Consider the following 17,303-nt stretch of genomic DNA (forward strand, 5'->3'; position numbering starts at 1 on the left):
GGCTGGTTAAACAGGAAGTGCTGGACTGTTACGCGAGCGGGTGTATAATCATGCCTGGATGAGAGGAAAGTTGTTGTCAGTAAGAGGGACAGCTTGAAGGAGAATTGATTTGTGCGAATTTTAAAGGATTGCGTTTAAAAAAAAGGTTGATTTGCGCCTCGACATGTTTGCTTTAGTGAAAGTGAAGCAGGCTGCATGCGGAGCGGGACGCCAGGGCTTCAGTGTGAGAAGTTTGAGGAGACTGAGGGCGTTCAGCACAGCACCTCCGTCCTCTGAACATGGAGAGGAGGGAAACGACGTGTACGACATCGTCATATCGGGCGGAGGAATGGTGGGGACTGCTATGGCTTGCTCGCTAGGTGAGTTTTCTTCAAACGGCCAGTTTACGCTCCTTCTCTCTGTGTAAAGTAGCCTGCGATTGGCTTAAGTACAGTGTGGCCCAGGAAGGCCAGTCATAACGTTCATTTCCGCCCTTCACTTTAATCTGACCCCAGCTTTTCTCTTCACGAAGTGCTCATTTAGTTGGATGGAAGTTTTTAAGGTTAGGCACTGAATGAGTGGCCTCACATTTTAAAGCTGCAATTGCGGTTTCAGTGAAAACACACACACACACACACACACACACACACACACACTGGGGTCCCGGGTTGCAAACGTGGCCAAAAGGCAATCAACATACAGATCTGATTAAAAGGCCAGTCCTTTCCTCCACCCTTCTGGATAAACTTCTTTTTTTTTTTTTTTTTATATAACCAGAAACAACTGAGATGCAATCAAAACACTGCAATGTGGGGAGATGTACAATACACGATACATTTAAATACTTTTTTATATAGAAAATTACACCAAAATACACCAAAAGCATGTCATATGTCATTTATTAGAGACATTTACTGTACATGTGTTCTCAAAAGCCAGCAGTGTTAATGGTGATTTAAACGTCAGACTCTTTCGTTATGTGTCCTTCAGTTTCAGTGGCACTAAAATCGCTTGAAAGTTTGCAGTCATTATAAAAAGTAAAATTGCTTGTCATTTATTTCAGTTTATTATTAAAAATTTGTGAACTGGTATTGTATGAGGAAGTCAGGTGTGTCTGAGATGTATGTGAGGGTGGTGCAGGACATGTATGAGGACGGTGTGACAGCAGTGAAGTGTGCAGTAGGAACGACAGGCTGGTTTAAGGTGGAGGTTGGACTGCATCAAGGATCGGCTCTGAGCCCTTTCCTGTTTGCAGTGGTAATGGACAGGTTGAAGGACGAGGTCAGACAGGAGTCTCTGTGGACTGTGATGTTTGAGGATGATGTGATTTGTTTTGAGCGTAGGGAGCAGGTTGAGAAGAGCCTGGAGGGGTGGAGGTATGTGCTGGAGAGGAGGGGAATGAAAGTCAGTAGGAGTAAGACAGAGTAAGAGTACATGTGTGTGAATGAGATGGAGGGCAGTGGAGTGGTGCGGTTGCAGGTAGAAGAGGTGGAGAAGGTGGAGGAGTTCAGGTACCTGGGGTCAACAGTGCAAAGTAATGGAGAGTGTGTTAGAGAAGTAAAAAAAAGAGTGCAGGCAGGGTGGAGTGGGCGGAGAAGAGTGATCGCAGGAGTGATTTGTGATAGAAGGATATCTGCAAGAGTGAAAGGGAAAGTTTATAGGACTGAGAGCGAGACCTGTGATGTTGTATGGTTTAGAGACAGTGGCATTGAGTAAAAGACAGGAGGTGGAGCTGGAGGTAGCAGAGCTGAAGATATTGAGATTTTCGTTGGGAGTGACGAGGATGGACAGGATTAGAAATTAGTTTATTAGAGGGACAGCGCATGTAGGATGTTTTGGAGACAAGGTGAGGGAGGCGAGATTGAGATGGTTTGGACATGTGCAGAGGAGGGACATGGGGTATATCAGTAGGAGAATGCTGAGGATGGAGCCACCAGGAAGGAGTAAAAGAGGAGGCCAAAAAGGAAGAGTTTAAGGATGTGGTAAGCGAAGACGTGCAGTTAGTCGGTTTAAAAGAGGCAGATGTAGAGGACGGGGGTATGGAGACTTTATGCCCAGTGTGTGTGTGTGTGTGTGTGTGTGTGTGTGTGTGTGTGTGTGTGTGTGTGTGTGTGTGTGTGTGTGTGTGTGTGTGTGTGTGTGTGTGTGTGTGTGTGTGTGTGTGTGTGTGTGTGTGATAGATAGATAGATAGATAGATAGATAGATAGATAGATAGATAGATAGATAGATAATATCTATATCTATCTCTCTCTCTCTGTCTCTAAGAGAGAGAGAGAGAATATAGATAGATATATATTTATCTATCACACACACGCAGACAAAAAAAAAAAAACGTGTGTGTATATATATATATATATATATATATATATATATATATATATATATATATATATATATATATATATATATATATATATATATATATATATATATATACATACACAAAAGTTTGTACACCCCTCCTATTTCCTCCTAGCAACCATTTTAGTATATTTTCTCAAGGAACAATACTATTGAAATGAAACTTGGATATATTTTAGAGTAGTTAATGTGCAGCTTGTAGCAGTATAGATTTACTGTCCTCTGAAGATAATTTAACATGCAGCCATTATTTTCAAAATAGCTGACAATAAATGTGACACCCTGATATCAGCTGTATGTCATGTAACCATGCAAAGCCACATGTCCTATTCATCATGTTCATGTTTTTTCTGCTTGACAAGACCATACAAATTTGTGTCTCGTATTAGAGCAGTTAAAGTTTGGTTCTTTGAGAACAATTCTCTCATACTGACCACTAGATGTTCAACATGGCACCTCAGTGCAAAGAACTCTTTAAGGATTTGAGAATTACAATTATTGCTCTCCACAAAGTTGGCGTAGGCTATGAGATCAGTAACACCTAAAACTGAGTTACAGTGCAGGGTCAGACAGAGGTTTTCCAAGATGAGTTTTACTCAGAACAGACCTCGCAAGGGTCCAACAAAGAAGTTGAGTCCTTGTTCTGTGAGTCAGGTGCAGAAGCTGGCTTAAAAAACCAGATGCATGAGTGCAGCCAGCATTGATTTAGCGGTTGCAGAAGCAGAAGGTCCTCTTGTCAGTGCTCAGATCTGACGCCGCACACTGCAACAAGTTGGTTTGCATGGCTGTCATTACAGAAGAAAATCTCTTCTGAAGCTGGCTCACAAGAAAGCCCACAAACAGTTTGCTGAAGACAACCTGTCCAGGAGCATGCATTACTGGAACCATGTCCTGAGGTCTGATGAGACATAAACTTTTTGGCTCAGGTGGTATCCAGCATGTGTGGCAACATCCTCATAATGAGTATCAAGAAAATTGTGTCTTGCCTACAATCAAGCATGGTGGTGGTAGTATCATGGTCTGAGGCTGCATGAGTGCTGCTGGTACTGGGGAGCTGCGGTTTATTTGGGAAACATGGAGTCCAACATATACTGTGACAATTTGAAGCAGAACATGATGCCCTCCCTTCAGAAACTGCGCCGAACGCAGCTTTCCAACACAATAACGACCGCAAACACACCACCAAGATGACAACTGCCTTGCTGAGGAAGCTGAAGGTGATTGAGTGGCCAGGTATGTCTCCAGATCTGAACCCTATCGAGTACCTGTGGGGCATCAAGTGAAAGATGGAGATGCGCCTTGTGTCTAACATCCAACCGCTCCGTGATGTCATTATTTAGGAGTGGAAGAGGATCCCAGCAACAACCTGTGCAGCTCTGGTGAATTCCAAAAATAACGCTTTAACGCAAGTTTGTTTAAACGGCAAAAAATTTCATTCAGGCACGATTACCGCAGCACTCATTACTGTTTGACCATTTTTATTACAAATATAAATAAATACAAAAGAAGCAAAATTAGAGCCTTCAACACAACACAATCTCAAATGTGTATGTATTTATGAAAATATATTATGTGTAGAGAATGTGGGATATATAAGTTTACAATATGAAAAAACGTGCATTGTGTGTACAACTGGACAAAAATCATATCCAGGTGATGTATCGATACATGATGCACTTTCTTAGCAAAAATCGATTTCTGTTGTTTTAGCTCATGGTTCAATTGTATATTTTCCTTTAAAAAAATCTAATTAATTATAAGACGATACAACATTGAAGTGCAAAGTACAATGATTTCTTCCCATTTGATTTTTTCTAAAAAGTTAGAAAAAATAAAAAAAAACACAGCAATCTGCACTGAGTTTTCTTCATTAAGCTGTTTAATAACTTGGCTTTTATGAGCTGAGCCAGAAATAAGTTTAGGATAGTCATGTCTCTGTTATCCCTTCAGCAATCGCTCACTTATTCATAAACACAGATGGCTGTTTCGCATTAAATTAGTTTAATATAGGCAGTGGAATCCTGAAGGTTTTTTTTTTTTTATGTTTTACCTTGCTTATATTCATACTGGGGTTATCAATTATTCTAGGGCATTCCTAATCAGTCATTACACTGTGCATTCCTAAACCCTGGGTTAACTTTTTTTTTTTTATTTGTGTATTTCCGATGTAAAGTCATGATTGTATAAATAGTGTGCTGCTGTAAAACTCTAACACTGCGTGGTACTGTACTGTACATGGAGCAGGGTTACAATTGTGAAATGTTTATAATGATGATAAATGCCTTCTGGGGTTAAACGCCTTCTGAGACTTCTGAAAAAGCAGTCTTCAAAGCAATCAGCTTAACTAATAATATAATCTTAAAAATATTTATTTTTTGAGTTGATCTCTGTATTTTTGTTTCCTCAGGCTCCGATCCGAATTTACAAGGCAGAAAGATTCTTTTACTGGAAGCTGGCCCCAAGAAAGAGATGGACAAGGTGCCAGAGGTTTACAGCACACGGGTCAGCTCTATCAGTCCGGGCTCAGCATCACTCCTCAGTGGTATAACTACACATTCTGTGTTTTTTTTTTTTTTTTTTTTTTTTTTTTTTTAAATCTGTGCATTCTTTTCTCTTTCCAAGCTGTTGTTCTTGACATATTTAGAAGTCTAGCAGATGTCATCTTCACTTTAGTTTCTCTGTGCAGTTTTAGGCATGTCTAATTCTCTTATTCAATTTTTACACCATCCAAATCAATAAGAACAGACTCTGACATGGTTGTGGGGGGGATGGGGGGTTGTATGGGCGAAAGAGGGAGAGCAAGAGAGGCAGCAGATTAAACTCCAGGCTCAAATCTGTTGAAGAATCTGTTGTAACTTTCTATAACTTCAAAGAGTTAAACTTTCCGTTGCTTAAGGTGTTCACTTTGTCAAACGTATGTAGACACTATTGTAATCACTGAGTTCAGTGTTTAAGCCACACCCAGTACTACCATGTGCATCAAATTAAGCTCATAGCCATACACAAACATTGGCTGGAGATTGAGTTGTATTAAAGAGCTCTATTATTAATAAAAGCATTCACTGCTGACCTGGACAAATATCGCTGAGCTCTTATTATATGCTTGTAATAGATTTAACTGTTTATAATAGCATAACAGAAATGTTTACATTTTGGTGAAGTACTTCAAATACATATCAAACGGTTGAAAAATAGTTGCACGTAGTTCTTGGAACACTGTGAATTTGTATGATGCAATTTGTCCAGTAAAGTACATGTCTGGGTCACTCACTTTTTTTTTTTTTTAAACCACTGTAATTGTATACATCATGGCTCGCTTTCCTGAGTCTATGTCATTCAGGCAGGCAAGGCATGATGTGTACAATTACAGTACAAAATAACTCAAAAGTATACAACAAGTATTAGAAGTCATTTTATGTTAAACATCCTGACTAAATTGGTGAGTTTGCCATACTGTGATGGAAAGCACAAATTTAGACAAGTCTATTGATGTGTGTCAGGTCTGAATGATGTAATCCTTGTTAAATCTTTTTGTAAACAGCAAATGAACTCGGTTTTTCCTTAGGTGATTCAGAATGTGGCACAGCTGTTTTGTTGATGCATTGTGTTGCTTTCAGCCGGTTGGCAAACCGCTGGAAAGCTAACTATAGGCATGTACGGTGCCTTTACATGTCATGGCATTATATATGTATGGGTGGTTGTTGGTGGTTTTTATAATGGGTTTTTTTTTTTTCTGCAACTGCGGCAAACCTAAAATCATCCTGCAACACACCATAACTGGCCGTGTGTCTTTCTTAGTCCATGATGAGCCATGTAAGGGTTCATTTAGAGGCAGTGCTCTGGTTAATTGAGGGGCATTATACCTTGAAAGGGCTCCCAGCAGGAAGAAAATACATCTGCTCCAATCATAGAAAAGCTCATAGAGAGGACGCTGTCATTAAGCCTATTTGCAGCAGTGCTTGCGGATAGAAGATTCAACAGGAAGTAGGTCAAAGGATAAGAGACTTACACACGAATTGTTCAGAAATTTGGTAGCATGTCCATCGGTCCTACTCATTTTGTCCCATTACCATAATTAAAGTGGCTCGTTTGAGCAATTTAAGAGAATGTGGTATAATGTGGACAATGATTATTTGTCCGCCTTAAGTAAGAGGGATCTTTTAAACCAGGAATACAGCAGGGCTTTTAAATTGTACTCGGAAGTACTACCGATTTAGAAAATGACAGTAAATACAGATTTACTTTGTTCAAACATGTAATAATTCTCAGTAATTAATCAGTGTGTCAGACAGTATTTTTGTTCCTTCTTATATTCAAACCTTGAAACAACAGGCAAATTGTTTTTTTAGTCTTTCTCGCGCGCCCCTACTCGGATTTGTCGTCTCATTTTAAAGCTTTGGCTTAACTGCAATGCTTGGAAAAGTCATTTCACAGCTTAAATCACATGTGTAGGTGTGATCGAGTCAGCATTTGGCGACGCCTGATTGTTTTACTAATCCACATAAATTGTTACTCACGCACTGACTCAGCTTATGTCTTTTCATTTGACAGGTCTTGGAGCTTGGGATCAAATTGTCAAGCTGAGATGCAAACCCTATCAAAAAATGCAGGTTTGTAAACAATCTTAGTGAATCATTGGGAAAATGGGTAAGCGTGTGTGTGAAAAAGAAATCAATCTATAGCACATTCTGGGTTCTGTATGCAGTTCACACAGTGGTGAGAAACCCTTTTCTTATTTTGGGTGGAGTTGTGTTTTTTTGTTCCAACTTTGAAATGAGCCAAACTTGACAAAGTAGTGAGCCAGTGTTGTGTGACAACATAAATATGCTTTTACTGTACTTATAACAATGAGTTATAATTAAAATGGCAAGACACCCACATTTTCAGGAGGTGTAATTTAAACAAATGAGAGACCCTGAAATAAGCACAATTATTTCACATTTCTGCGTTTTGCATGACATTTTGGCGCAGGAAGTGCGGGAATCAAGTCAGAAAAGTCCAAGTTAGTTCATAAACTTTGCATTGCTTAATGCAGCAGGTCTTATACCTCATTTAATGTGCTGTCACTATAAATCATGGCAGATTAAACTAGTGGCCAAGTTCCCTGTCTACTAATTAGGAGACTTTATTGGGAAAACAGGTTCGAGAGGGGAAAAAAGGCTGCGGAGAGCCCAGAGGTCACCAGCAAAAGCACCCTTGGTTTCTACACTCTTCTAGAAATGCGGGTCCACCTCGTAAGATGTGGCCTTTCTTCAAGCGAAAAAGAAATCCTGTGGCTTCTGGGCAAGTTAAGGGATGTCATAAGAGGCCACTATATGGTATCCCTCACTCGCTGTACCTTTTCTGTACTCTGTAACCTCTCTCTTTTCTGTCTTGTATATGTGTTTATGTTCAAACAAGGGAAAAAGGCGGTTAGAGGGAAAAGACCAAAATGGGTTTGGGAAATGCCAGTTACCAGAAAGTATATTTTAAAGGTTTGGAGGTTCCCCTTCAGAGTTATCAGATAACCAAAGTGGCCTGTACCTTTTCTAGTATCTCGAGAGCAAGAATAGCTCAATGTGACTGATTGCAATGACTGAAAGTACATAGCTACATTCAGCAGTATGAGTATTATCTACAGCAGTGTTTTTCCTATGTGTAAAATCCTTGTAATTCTGGGTTTGGCCACGTTTTAAATCTTCCACCCAAACGTGTTTGAAAAAGTGCAAACCCAACACTGTTAGTGGTTTTAGTATGGGCATATCCCAAGTGCTTTATGACTTAAAAGATAAAATCCTTTGCATTCTGTTCCCAGTCACCTTGGTAACCAGTTGGTAGAGGTCTTAAAAGAGCAACTGTTTCAACAGCTAAATCATGTTTGTGTGTAAAAGCAAAAATAATATTTTACAACCTGAAAAGCAATCCAAACAGAAAAGCCAGCTTGAGTGTGATGTTCACATATTTCTTATTGACTATTTGCCTAACTATAAATGCATTTGTACACCCACATTAAGAACTGTTTGCTATGTCTTTGCCTCAGCCTGCTCCCCATCTTAACCAAGTACCTCGGAGTGTGATGATGGTTTTTGCCCAACTTAGATTCCAGTTTGATTGGTGTTTTTGGCTGGACGTTAGTCTGTAATGCAGCTTTGATTTGTCCTAGTTCAGTGTCGTTCATGCTTTTTGCAATTCCACAAATGGAACTTGAGTGACTTTTTTTTGTTTTGTGTAACAGATTTTTTTGGCCTTTTGCTTTCAGGTTTGGGATGCTTGTTCTGATGCTCTGATCACCTTCGATAAAGAGAATCTGCAGGACGAGATGGCATACGTTGTAGAGAACGATGTCATTGTGGCCGCACTTACCAAGCAGCTTCAGACACTCTCTGGTAACGGTTATATTTCAAAATCTTTGGCAACCCAGGAAAGTGTTGGTACAAAGCAAACACGCAGCATTTTTCCTGTTTCCTATGGTGTTTACTGCCTTAGTCCATAGTCAAGAGTTCATGGCACTGCTAATCTGCCTTTTTTGGGTCCTGAAGCAAGACCTTTAACACTGCTGTTCTGTATTATGTGTACGTTGGAGAGGCATGCTTTGGATAAGTGTCGACCACATTAGCAGATGTAATGATTTGACTATACACCAGTGGCAGGCGGTCAGGGCCAGCAAAGCCTTCTCTGTAAAATTTAGTAAAATGGTTTTAGTAAAAGGGTATTCACCCTACATATGCAAAATGCCTCTCTGTCTGTAATGGCACGTGCTGTTATATTGCATTTTTGTATTGTATTGATGGTTTCTATAATTGCGACGTGATAGTGGTGGTATTAAGAGGTGGATTAAGTCGGGTACGTTCCCACTGAAGGCCCAGGTACCAAATGCACGGCCACTGCTATACACATAACTCAACATTTAAACACTTAATTGCTGTCCTGTCAACATCAATTTACAAATTGATGTTATAAATATTGTTTTTCTACAACTTTTTGGTGTGTGGCTGTAGCTTTTAGCTTTCAGAAGAGCATGGTGGTGCTTTCTGTTTATTGCGGTTTTTCTCTGCTCTCGGTAGCTTCTCATGGTGTTTAACGGGGCCTGTGAACCAGAGCCTGGAGTGCACCCAGTTGGTTCTACGGCTGTTCTGGCACATGGTGTCGCCACAAACTGTTCCTTCCTTCCCCCTGCTTTTGTTTATTTGTACTTTTTCCATTTTAGATTTTTTTTTTTTTTTTAAGCGCTAGGCTCTTTGATGGGTTCATGTTTTCTCTGCTATTTCAATCATGTAGCACATGATTAGAGTTGCAGTTTCCATGAGAAATAGAGTTTCCACGAGACGTGCAGTAGTCTACTGACCCATTCGAAAAACCACATTTCACACTGGAGCATCTCGCAAGCTCGGAGTGCTGACTGTATTCAGTTGCAACAAATTGCTGCAATTAGTCAAGCTGTTCTCAGCCTCTGCAAAAGAAATCTTCACTATGCGTTTAAAAAAAATATATTTGTGTGTGTATATGAATATACACATGTTCTGTCTGTTCATGTTCAAGCTAATTTGTTCATTTGCTTTTTGAGTGTTCTAAATGCTTTTTATAGTTTAAACTTGCCTGTGTTGGCCTTCACTGGCTTTGGGTGACTTTTCTCTGTATTCAGCATAAACAGCTAATATTTGTCACTAGCATTTAGTTTAGTGGACAGGATAGTCTCTAAATACAAATGGTACTTAGCTTTTCTTTCTTTTTTCTTTCCCGCTTTCTTTCCTGTTTTTCAGCATTAGTATTTTCTCCTACTTGAAAAGATGCTTTTGAGGTTTTGTTTTGTATTTTGTGTGATGCCAACTGTCTTATGTCCTCTAGTATGTAGTTTATTCAGGTGTGTTTTCACAGTATATTCTCTTTGATGTGCTTGACACATTGAGAGATTTTCCATTTTCTTTTCTCACCTAGATCAAGTTGAAGTGCAGTACAGAACCAAGGTGATGCAGTACACTTGGCCCAGGCCTTTACAGGTGGCTGAATCCATCCCTTGGGTCCAGGTGTCATTAGCCAATGGGCGCACCTTGCAAACCAAGCTGCTGGTGAGAAGAAAGTTGTAATCCTCTCAGTGTTAGCTTTATAAGAGAACTATTTTGACCATAATGTCCTTTGCTGCATATTCTCACAGATTGGTGCTGATGGACCCAACTCCATGGTACGAAGAAAGGCAGGGATTCCCACTGTCAAGTGGAATTACGACCAGTCAGCTGTAGTGGCCGTTTTACATTTATCCGAGGTATGTGGAGAGCAAGAATGTAAACGCCATTGTGTGCGCGGCCCTTCGTATGTAATCATTGGTTTGTTTAAAAGTATTTCCGTTTGCCTGAGTTGACTCTGTCATCTTGTGTTTTCTCGTATGTGCAGCCTACTGAAAACAATGTGGCATGGCAGAGGTTCCTCCCAACCGGGCCAATTGCAATGCTGCCGGTAAGCTGCTACTGACTGTGGAACGAGGTGGATTGATATTTGAGGTCAGGCAGTTGAAGCTGGATTATACATTTGTTGAATAATAAATCTTGTATTCTATAATGGATTTCTTTCTTTCTTTGTGTGTAGTTGTCGAACACAGAGAGCTCCCTGGTTTGGTCTACTAGTCATCATCATGCAGAGGAGCTCCTTCAGAAGGATGAAGAGAGTTTTGTGGATGCCATTAACAATGCATTTGTGAGTCTATTATCGTTTGAGAATACTGTGGATCCTTTTTATAGCAAGCATGTAAGATTCCTGTAAGATGCTAGTCATAGATTGGTTGTTGTTGTCAGGGATCTCAACCTAGCCTTCATGCACATACACACCTCAAAACATATCCCTGTTCCCAAGATGGCTATTTTTGCTGAGCCTACTGGTCACAGGCCTGTGAGTTTGAGTCATTCCTGCCTTTATGACTGGTTTGCTAATTAAACCATTAGCTTGCCAGTGTTGTTCATTATTGTGTTTCTTTAGACCAAATGTACAAAATTGTGTGGTCTGCACAAAGTCTTCCTTTAATTACATTGCCCAGCTGTTAGCTCACAAAAAGACTGAGTCATGGAGCAAAAGAATGCATGTGAAACAATACACATGAAACATCCCATGTATACATTTCTAGCAATTTACCGCCCTGGGTAAAATATTAAGCTTTTAATTAATAGCTAAATATAAGCAACCCTTTTCATTGATTTCTTTACATTTTTAAGCCTTGTGGGTAAACTTACAGGGAGCTTCTTATAGAAAGAAGAGCCAGCGTTTGAGCTTCAAAAGGTAAACAAGCAAATAGTGGCATAGCAGGTCTCAGGATTGGATTTGTTTCAATCTATAATTTTCTGTACAAATGCTATGATTTGACATTAGGACTATCAAAAGTTTAACTTTTTCATCCTGGGTTCTCTGTTAGCTCCAGAGTGTAAGTTTATATGAGGTAAAGTAAATCACCCTTCTTAATGTCAGTTTGTCATGTCCCATCTGTTGCGGTCCTCACTTAACATATAGAGCTTTGTTTATTTTAAAACCAATCACATTACCTATTATTCAGCTTTGCTATGTCATCTAAAGCAATGCTATTTCATTAAAGGGACACAAAAAAGGTTCAGAAATATTTCTTTGTGTGAGAGCTATGCATCACAAAGATCCATGTTTGATGTACAATTATTTCCTTCATTGTGTTTAAACACTTTTCATTCTTATCTCGTTTGGCATTTTATTTTATTTTTTTTACTTTCTACAGTGGAGTAACGAGAACCAGTCTGACTTGGTGGAGGCTGCCGGCTCTTTGTTCCGCCATGCCCTGTCTGTCCTCATGCCCAGTGGCTCCTCCACCCGCCAGCTTCCACCCAGTGTAGCGGCAATTGGCCCTAAGAGCCGGGTCATGTTCCCTCTTGGAATGGGCCACGCCTCTGAATACATCCGCCACAGAGTAGCCCTAATTGGGTATGTGCATCAAAGACCTTTGTGAAGACTAGTTTGTGGTTTCATTTTGCAAGCCACATCTATTTGTCTCATTCATTTTGTTTTCCCCCATTGTAGTCAAATAGAGAGATGTCAATGTCAAATTAAATTTATGATTTGTGTTTGTTGTTTTGGATTTAGATGTTGGTATGATCCAGCTATTGAGTCTGTGATTAACACGGTTTATTTATTTCTCTTCTTCAGGGATGCTGCACACAGAGTACACCCTCTGGCAGGCCAAGGTGCCAATCTAGGATTTGGGGATGTGGCTTGTTTGACACAGGTGCTAAGCCAAGCAGCATTCAATGGCAAAGACCTTGGTATGCACTCCAAAATAAATAGCTGGGATAGATGTCCATTTATGAGTCTTTAATTTATTTTTTCATATACTTATTCATAGGTTGTGAAATATGTAGTGTATTTATTTAATTAGCATAAACAAATAGTACCATGGCAAGCCAGAATTGTGCTCATTAACTGACCGTGTGCACCGAAATGCAAAGATGCCTTTCCAGACCTTGCATACACATTGCATAAGAAAAGAACATTTAAATTTGTAGGAAACTTTGAAGACACTAGTTGGTTTGTGGTCGGAACTTCTACCACTATCTTACCAAATAGGCCTGATATTAAACTTCATATCTTAGACCTCAGACTTGAGATCAGCATGTCTCTAGGCACAATTCTCAATGCATGGTTTCCTAAGCGCTTTTCCATTTCTCAAACAAGGAAAAACTCAGTTTTATTATATATCAAACCATATAATATTATGTTTTTATGTCCCATTACTGCCAAGAACTAAAATGGAAATCATTTTTTTTAAAAAGAGTCACAAATGGATGTCTGGGTTTGTTTTGATATCTGTGCTTTTCTTTAGCGTTCACTGCCTTTGAAGTAGCACAAATGTAGCTTTTGCAGTAGCTTCCTAAGAAGCTGAAATGCCTTTTGTTGATGGTGAAGATTAAAAAGCAGACACATCAACATAATGTAATATTAATTTTTAAATATCCTCTATCTATTTTTTTAAATATAGTATATATTTTGTTCTTTGACCTTCAGGTGAAATGCAGCACCTGCTGGAGTATGAAACTGAGCGGCAAAGGCACAATCTGCCCATGATTACAGCCATTGACCTCATGAAGAGACTTTACTCCACGAATGCTGCCCCGCTGGTGCTGCTGAGAACGTTTGGCCTCCAGGCCACTAACGCACTGCCACCTCTGAAAGTAAGATCCCAGCGCACATCTGTTTGTGTTCTCCACTCACTGTCTCAAAATGAGTATTATATGAAAGGTGTTGCTTTCGAGAGTTAAATTGTTTTTAGATTGTTTTCTGCCTATTAAATTCTCCTTTATTTCTTCATCAGTCAATTGTGACTCTCATCTTCCTGCAGCTACCATTTTACTTCAGTTTTGCTACCTCCGAGATCTCCCTCTCTCTCCAACCCTGTCCCCCATCTTGTCCTCTGATTACATGCTTTTATTTGCTGAACTGTGTCTGTAATTTACATGGTCAAAGCTACTACTACAGCTAAGTTTAGCATCAAATTTACTGTTACTGAAAGTGTGGGTGGGGTTGCAAGCTTGTGCACAAGCGGTATTGGCTTGTGTTTTCACACTCCTTTTATTACAGACTGCACATATGAAACAGCCCATTTCTTTACTAAGCAGAATCTACCAACAAGACCATATCTTGTTATAAAACCTTGTCCTGGGAGTCTTTGAGGCAATCTCGCATGTAGTAGATCCTTTATTTATTTATTTATTTTTATTCTGGATTTGATTTTCCTTCATCTTCCTTTAATAGGAAACAAAAAGCTTAACTTTCTTAATTGTTATTGCTGTATGACTGCAATGATTCATTTTATAATCATTATACATTTTTTGTCTTTTATATTCACAGGAGCAGATTATTGCGTATGCCAGCAAGTAAATGACCGTTGCACACAAAGGCTTTGTGGTTCATGATGGTATAGGAATTTTGTCTCCAGTGTGTATGTAAAAGTATAAATTAATAAATTCTATTTTGAATCATATATAAAATATGCACAGTTATTGACAGTTAAATATTATATACTGTACATTAGACTTAATACAAAATGTATACAAAACTCACACATCCTGTGCTTAAACTTCAAAACTCTTGTCAGCAAAGCTATAAAAAGTACAATTGAACGTAAAAGTGGTATTGAAGAACTTTCTTTCCACAAACTCTGATGACCTTTATATTTAGTTACAGGAAGCCTTTAAATTTGAATCCCAATCTGAAATCCTAAGCATGACTTGCTTTAAAGAACACCTAAGAAGAGTATAAAGCAAAAAAAAAAAAAAAAAACCATGAGCAGTAGTCAGACTACAAAAATGAATTTCAATTAAATTTTTATTTGTATAGCGCTTTTAACAGTGGACTTTGTCTCAAAGCAGCTTTACAGAAATAATGCGGTTACAAAATTAGTATAGCGTCTATAAGTCAGTTTTTTTATAATAAGTTTATCACCAATGAGTGAGCCAGTGCCAACCGTGGCAAGGAGAAACTTCCTGAGTTGGTAAGAGGAAGAAACCTTGAGAGGAACCAGACTCCATATAGAACCCATTCTCATCTGGGTTGTACCGAATGTCAATCACTGTTGAGGTGTGCTGCTCAATGATTGCTTAAATGCAAAGCTAATCATGCAAACTGTGGTCCCGAGCAATTGTAGTAGACTGTTGACAATAATTACGAAAAAATTAATTATTAAATTAAGTATTTTTACTGTGGTTACTTTTTTTTATTTTTTGGTGTTATTATATTTATTTATTTTTTTTTTTTACCTAAATTACAATTGAATAATAAAAAAAAAATATATATATATATATATATATATATAACTTTACAATATTCACTTTACAATGCATTGTTAAAAAAAAATTGTGTATATATATATATATATATTTGAAAATAAATATTAAATAATAATAATAATTACATTTAATAAAAAATCATGAGACTTTTAATAAATTTGGGTTATAAATCATGCATGCTGTTTTGCTATTAACTTTATCTGCTCTCATATTAGACACAAAAATTAAGTGACTAAAAAGTATTTTTTTTTGTTTGTTTGTTTTTGTTTTTTTAACTTGCCATCCTAAGTAGAATCCAAACTAGCTTCTTAGCAAATCTGGGCATCATATCTATTTTCTTTCTATTCATAACGGTTAAAAAAATAAACTCTGATATGAGAGCAGATAAACATTGAACATTTGTCCCGAACTGAACAAATTCTGTAGACATCCATGTGGGATGAAACAAGGAAGCCAATCCAACTTTATTCAGTGGCTTCATTACTGAACTAAAGTTGCTGCAGGAAGACCATGACACCCTGCTCTTCCTCTGTATTATACTAATTTAGGTTCCCACTGTGTGTAGATGCAGTGTCTCATTCTCATCCCGCAACACAGCTTAATTACAGGACATCCTTTTATTATACTACCGCACATAATTTTCAGAAACAAAAGTAAATAAAAAAAAAAATGCACTCAAATAAGACTATCACTGAAATAACAGTGTAGAAGAAGAGTCTTCTACAGTACACTGTTCAATCAAAATGTGCTAATACTCTGTACCTATTATAACCGGTACATACACTTTTCAGTAAACCTTAGAAATGAGAACAAGTAGTCACTGAATTCATAAACATTTAAACAGACAAGTTAAGTTTGGGCCTTTTTTTTTTTTTTTTTTTTTTTAAATGGAACAAATAAATAATGAAATGAATTTCAATACCATAATTGAACAAATATTGGTTTGTTTTGGTTATAGAGAGTATCCGTAAGGTCTCTGTACTTGTTCAACAGATATTCACGGTTTAAGATTATATTATCATATTGTTGCTCTCGATAGTCAATTTTTTATTATCAGCATGTTTAGAACTATTCCTTTATTTGTTTTTTGTTAAGTGATTTTTTAAAACCTAAGACTGTATGGCTCTCTACATGTTTTATTGTAATAACTATTTTGCTTGTCTTCCAAAATATGACTAATTGGAATGTATTTAGAATTCAGCTTCTGGAAGTAAATTTCCCAAATTTCAGCCCAGGTTTTCCGTGTCCAGTCCTGGTTATCTACCATAGTTCCCTGGAACCTTAGCTTCAGCTCTAATTTAACAGCCCATATATATAAAAAGGACCTGAACATGGCTATGGGTTTCTTTTTTTAATATATTTTTGTCAGATCTTTATAGCTGCCTTCAATTGCTATTTGTTTGTGGGTCTTTATTCTTAAATTTTTTTCCCCATTTAGACAAAATTGAAGGATTAGGCTGCCATGCTCTAACACTGCCTCTGACACTTTTGACAGATGATGTGGTGTGCTCTAGATTATGAGCGCTTCCTTTCCTCCTCCACGCACTTATAATTCTTGTACAAGTCATTCTTGGCTTCACCTGTCCAAAGAATGTTATTGCAGAATCGGGTTCACTTAAAAATAAATTAATATTTTGTTCTTGAGTGGTTACCAGTGGTTTGCATCTCAATGGAATTTGCATTCATTGTAGACTTTGATAATGTTGCCCACACCTCTTCGAGATCATTCTTGACTTGGCTGGAAAGACTTCAGCGATCATCAGTTTAGTTGTACTTTATGGTGTTGGTTTTTCTCAGCTTGCTCAGCACCCACCTCTGCTGTGTCTAATTCTGTATGCCTCTACTTGCATCATCACTTATTTTGGACCACATAGAGGGACTTCCCATGAACAGGTGCCAAATGCAAATGTAACACTTTAGCCCTTTCACCTACTTCATTTGTAGTGAAATAAGGAGGAAAGAGGAAGTGCATCTCTATTTAACTAATATTTGTTTAAATACTTTGGAGCCTATGAAAATTAAGGGATTGCTTTGAAATGGCTGCAATTCCTAAACCATTAAAGTGTTTTCTTTCTTTCTTTTTTTGGTAAATTTCATTGATTCAATGCTGAAAGTCTTCACTTTAATCAGAACTTTATGGCTTCAATTCAAAGACATTGTTACAGTGTACAGAGGGAACATGACAAAAACCATCA

At 38.2% G+C, this 17,303-nt stretch overlaps 1 protein-coding gene across 1 annotated transcript; it reads left to right on the top strand.

Annotated features, from left to right (window-relative positions):
- The first annotated feature begins 13 nt into the window (after nt 1-13).
- Nucleotides 14-14,310, top strand: coq6 (coenzyme Q6 monooxygenase). Its single transcript, XM_083545644.1, has 12 exons — nt 14-359; nt 4,749-4,883; nt 6,893-6,951; nt 8,580-8,706; nt 10,256-10,386; nt 10,473-10,580; nt 10,709-10,771; nt 10,901-11,008; nt 12,048-12,250; nt 12,473-12,588; nt 13,328-13,494; nt 14,171-14,310. Exons 1-12 carry the CDS (start codon nt 164-166, stop codon nt 14,198-14,200), a joined length of 1,443 nt encoding a protein of 480 aa, XP_083401770.1. The 5' UTR covers nt 14-163; the 3' UTR covers nt 14,201-14,310.
- Nucleotides 14,311-17,303: the final 2,993 nt, after the last annotated feature.

This window comes from Silurus aristotelis (assembly GCF_946808225.1).
Source record: "Silurus aristotelis genome assembly, chromosome: 6".
NCBI classification, from domain to species: domain Eukaryota; kingdom Metazoa; phylum Chordata; class Actinopteri; order Siluriformes; family Siluridae; genus Silurus; species Silurus aristotelis.

Excerpts from the sequence above, each read along its gene's own strand:
- coq6 (XM_083545644.1), top strand. The coding sequence starts at position 164 with ATGTTTGCTTTAGTGAAAGTGAAGCAGGCTGCATGCGGAGCGGGACGC. Across the intron at positions 6,952-8,579 it reads AACCCTATCAAAAAATGCAG|GTTTGGGATGCTTGTTCTGA; the intron begins GTTTGTAAACAA and ends TTTTGCTTTCAG. Across the intron at positions 10,581-10,708 it reads CCGTTTTACATTTATCCGAG|CCTACTGAAAACAATGTGGC; the intron begins GTATGTGGAGAG and ends TCGTATGTGCAG.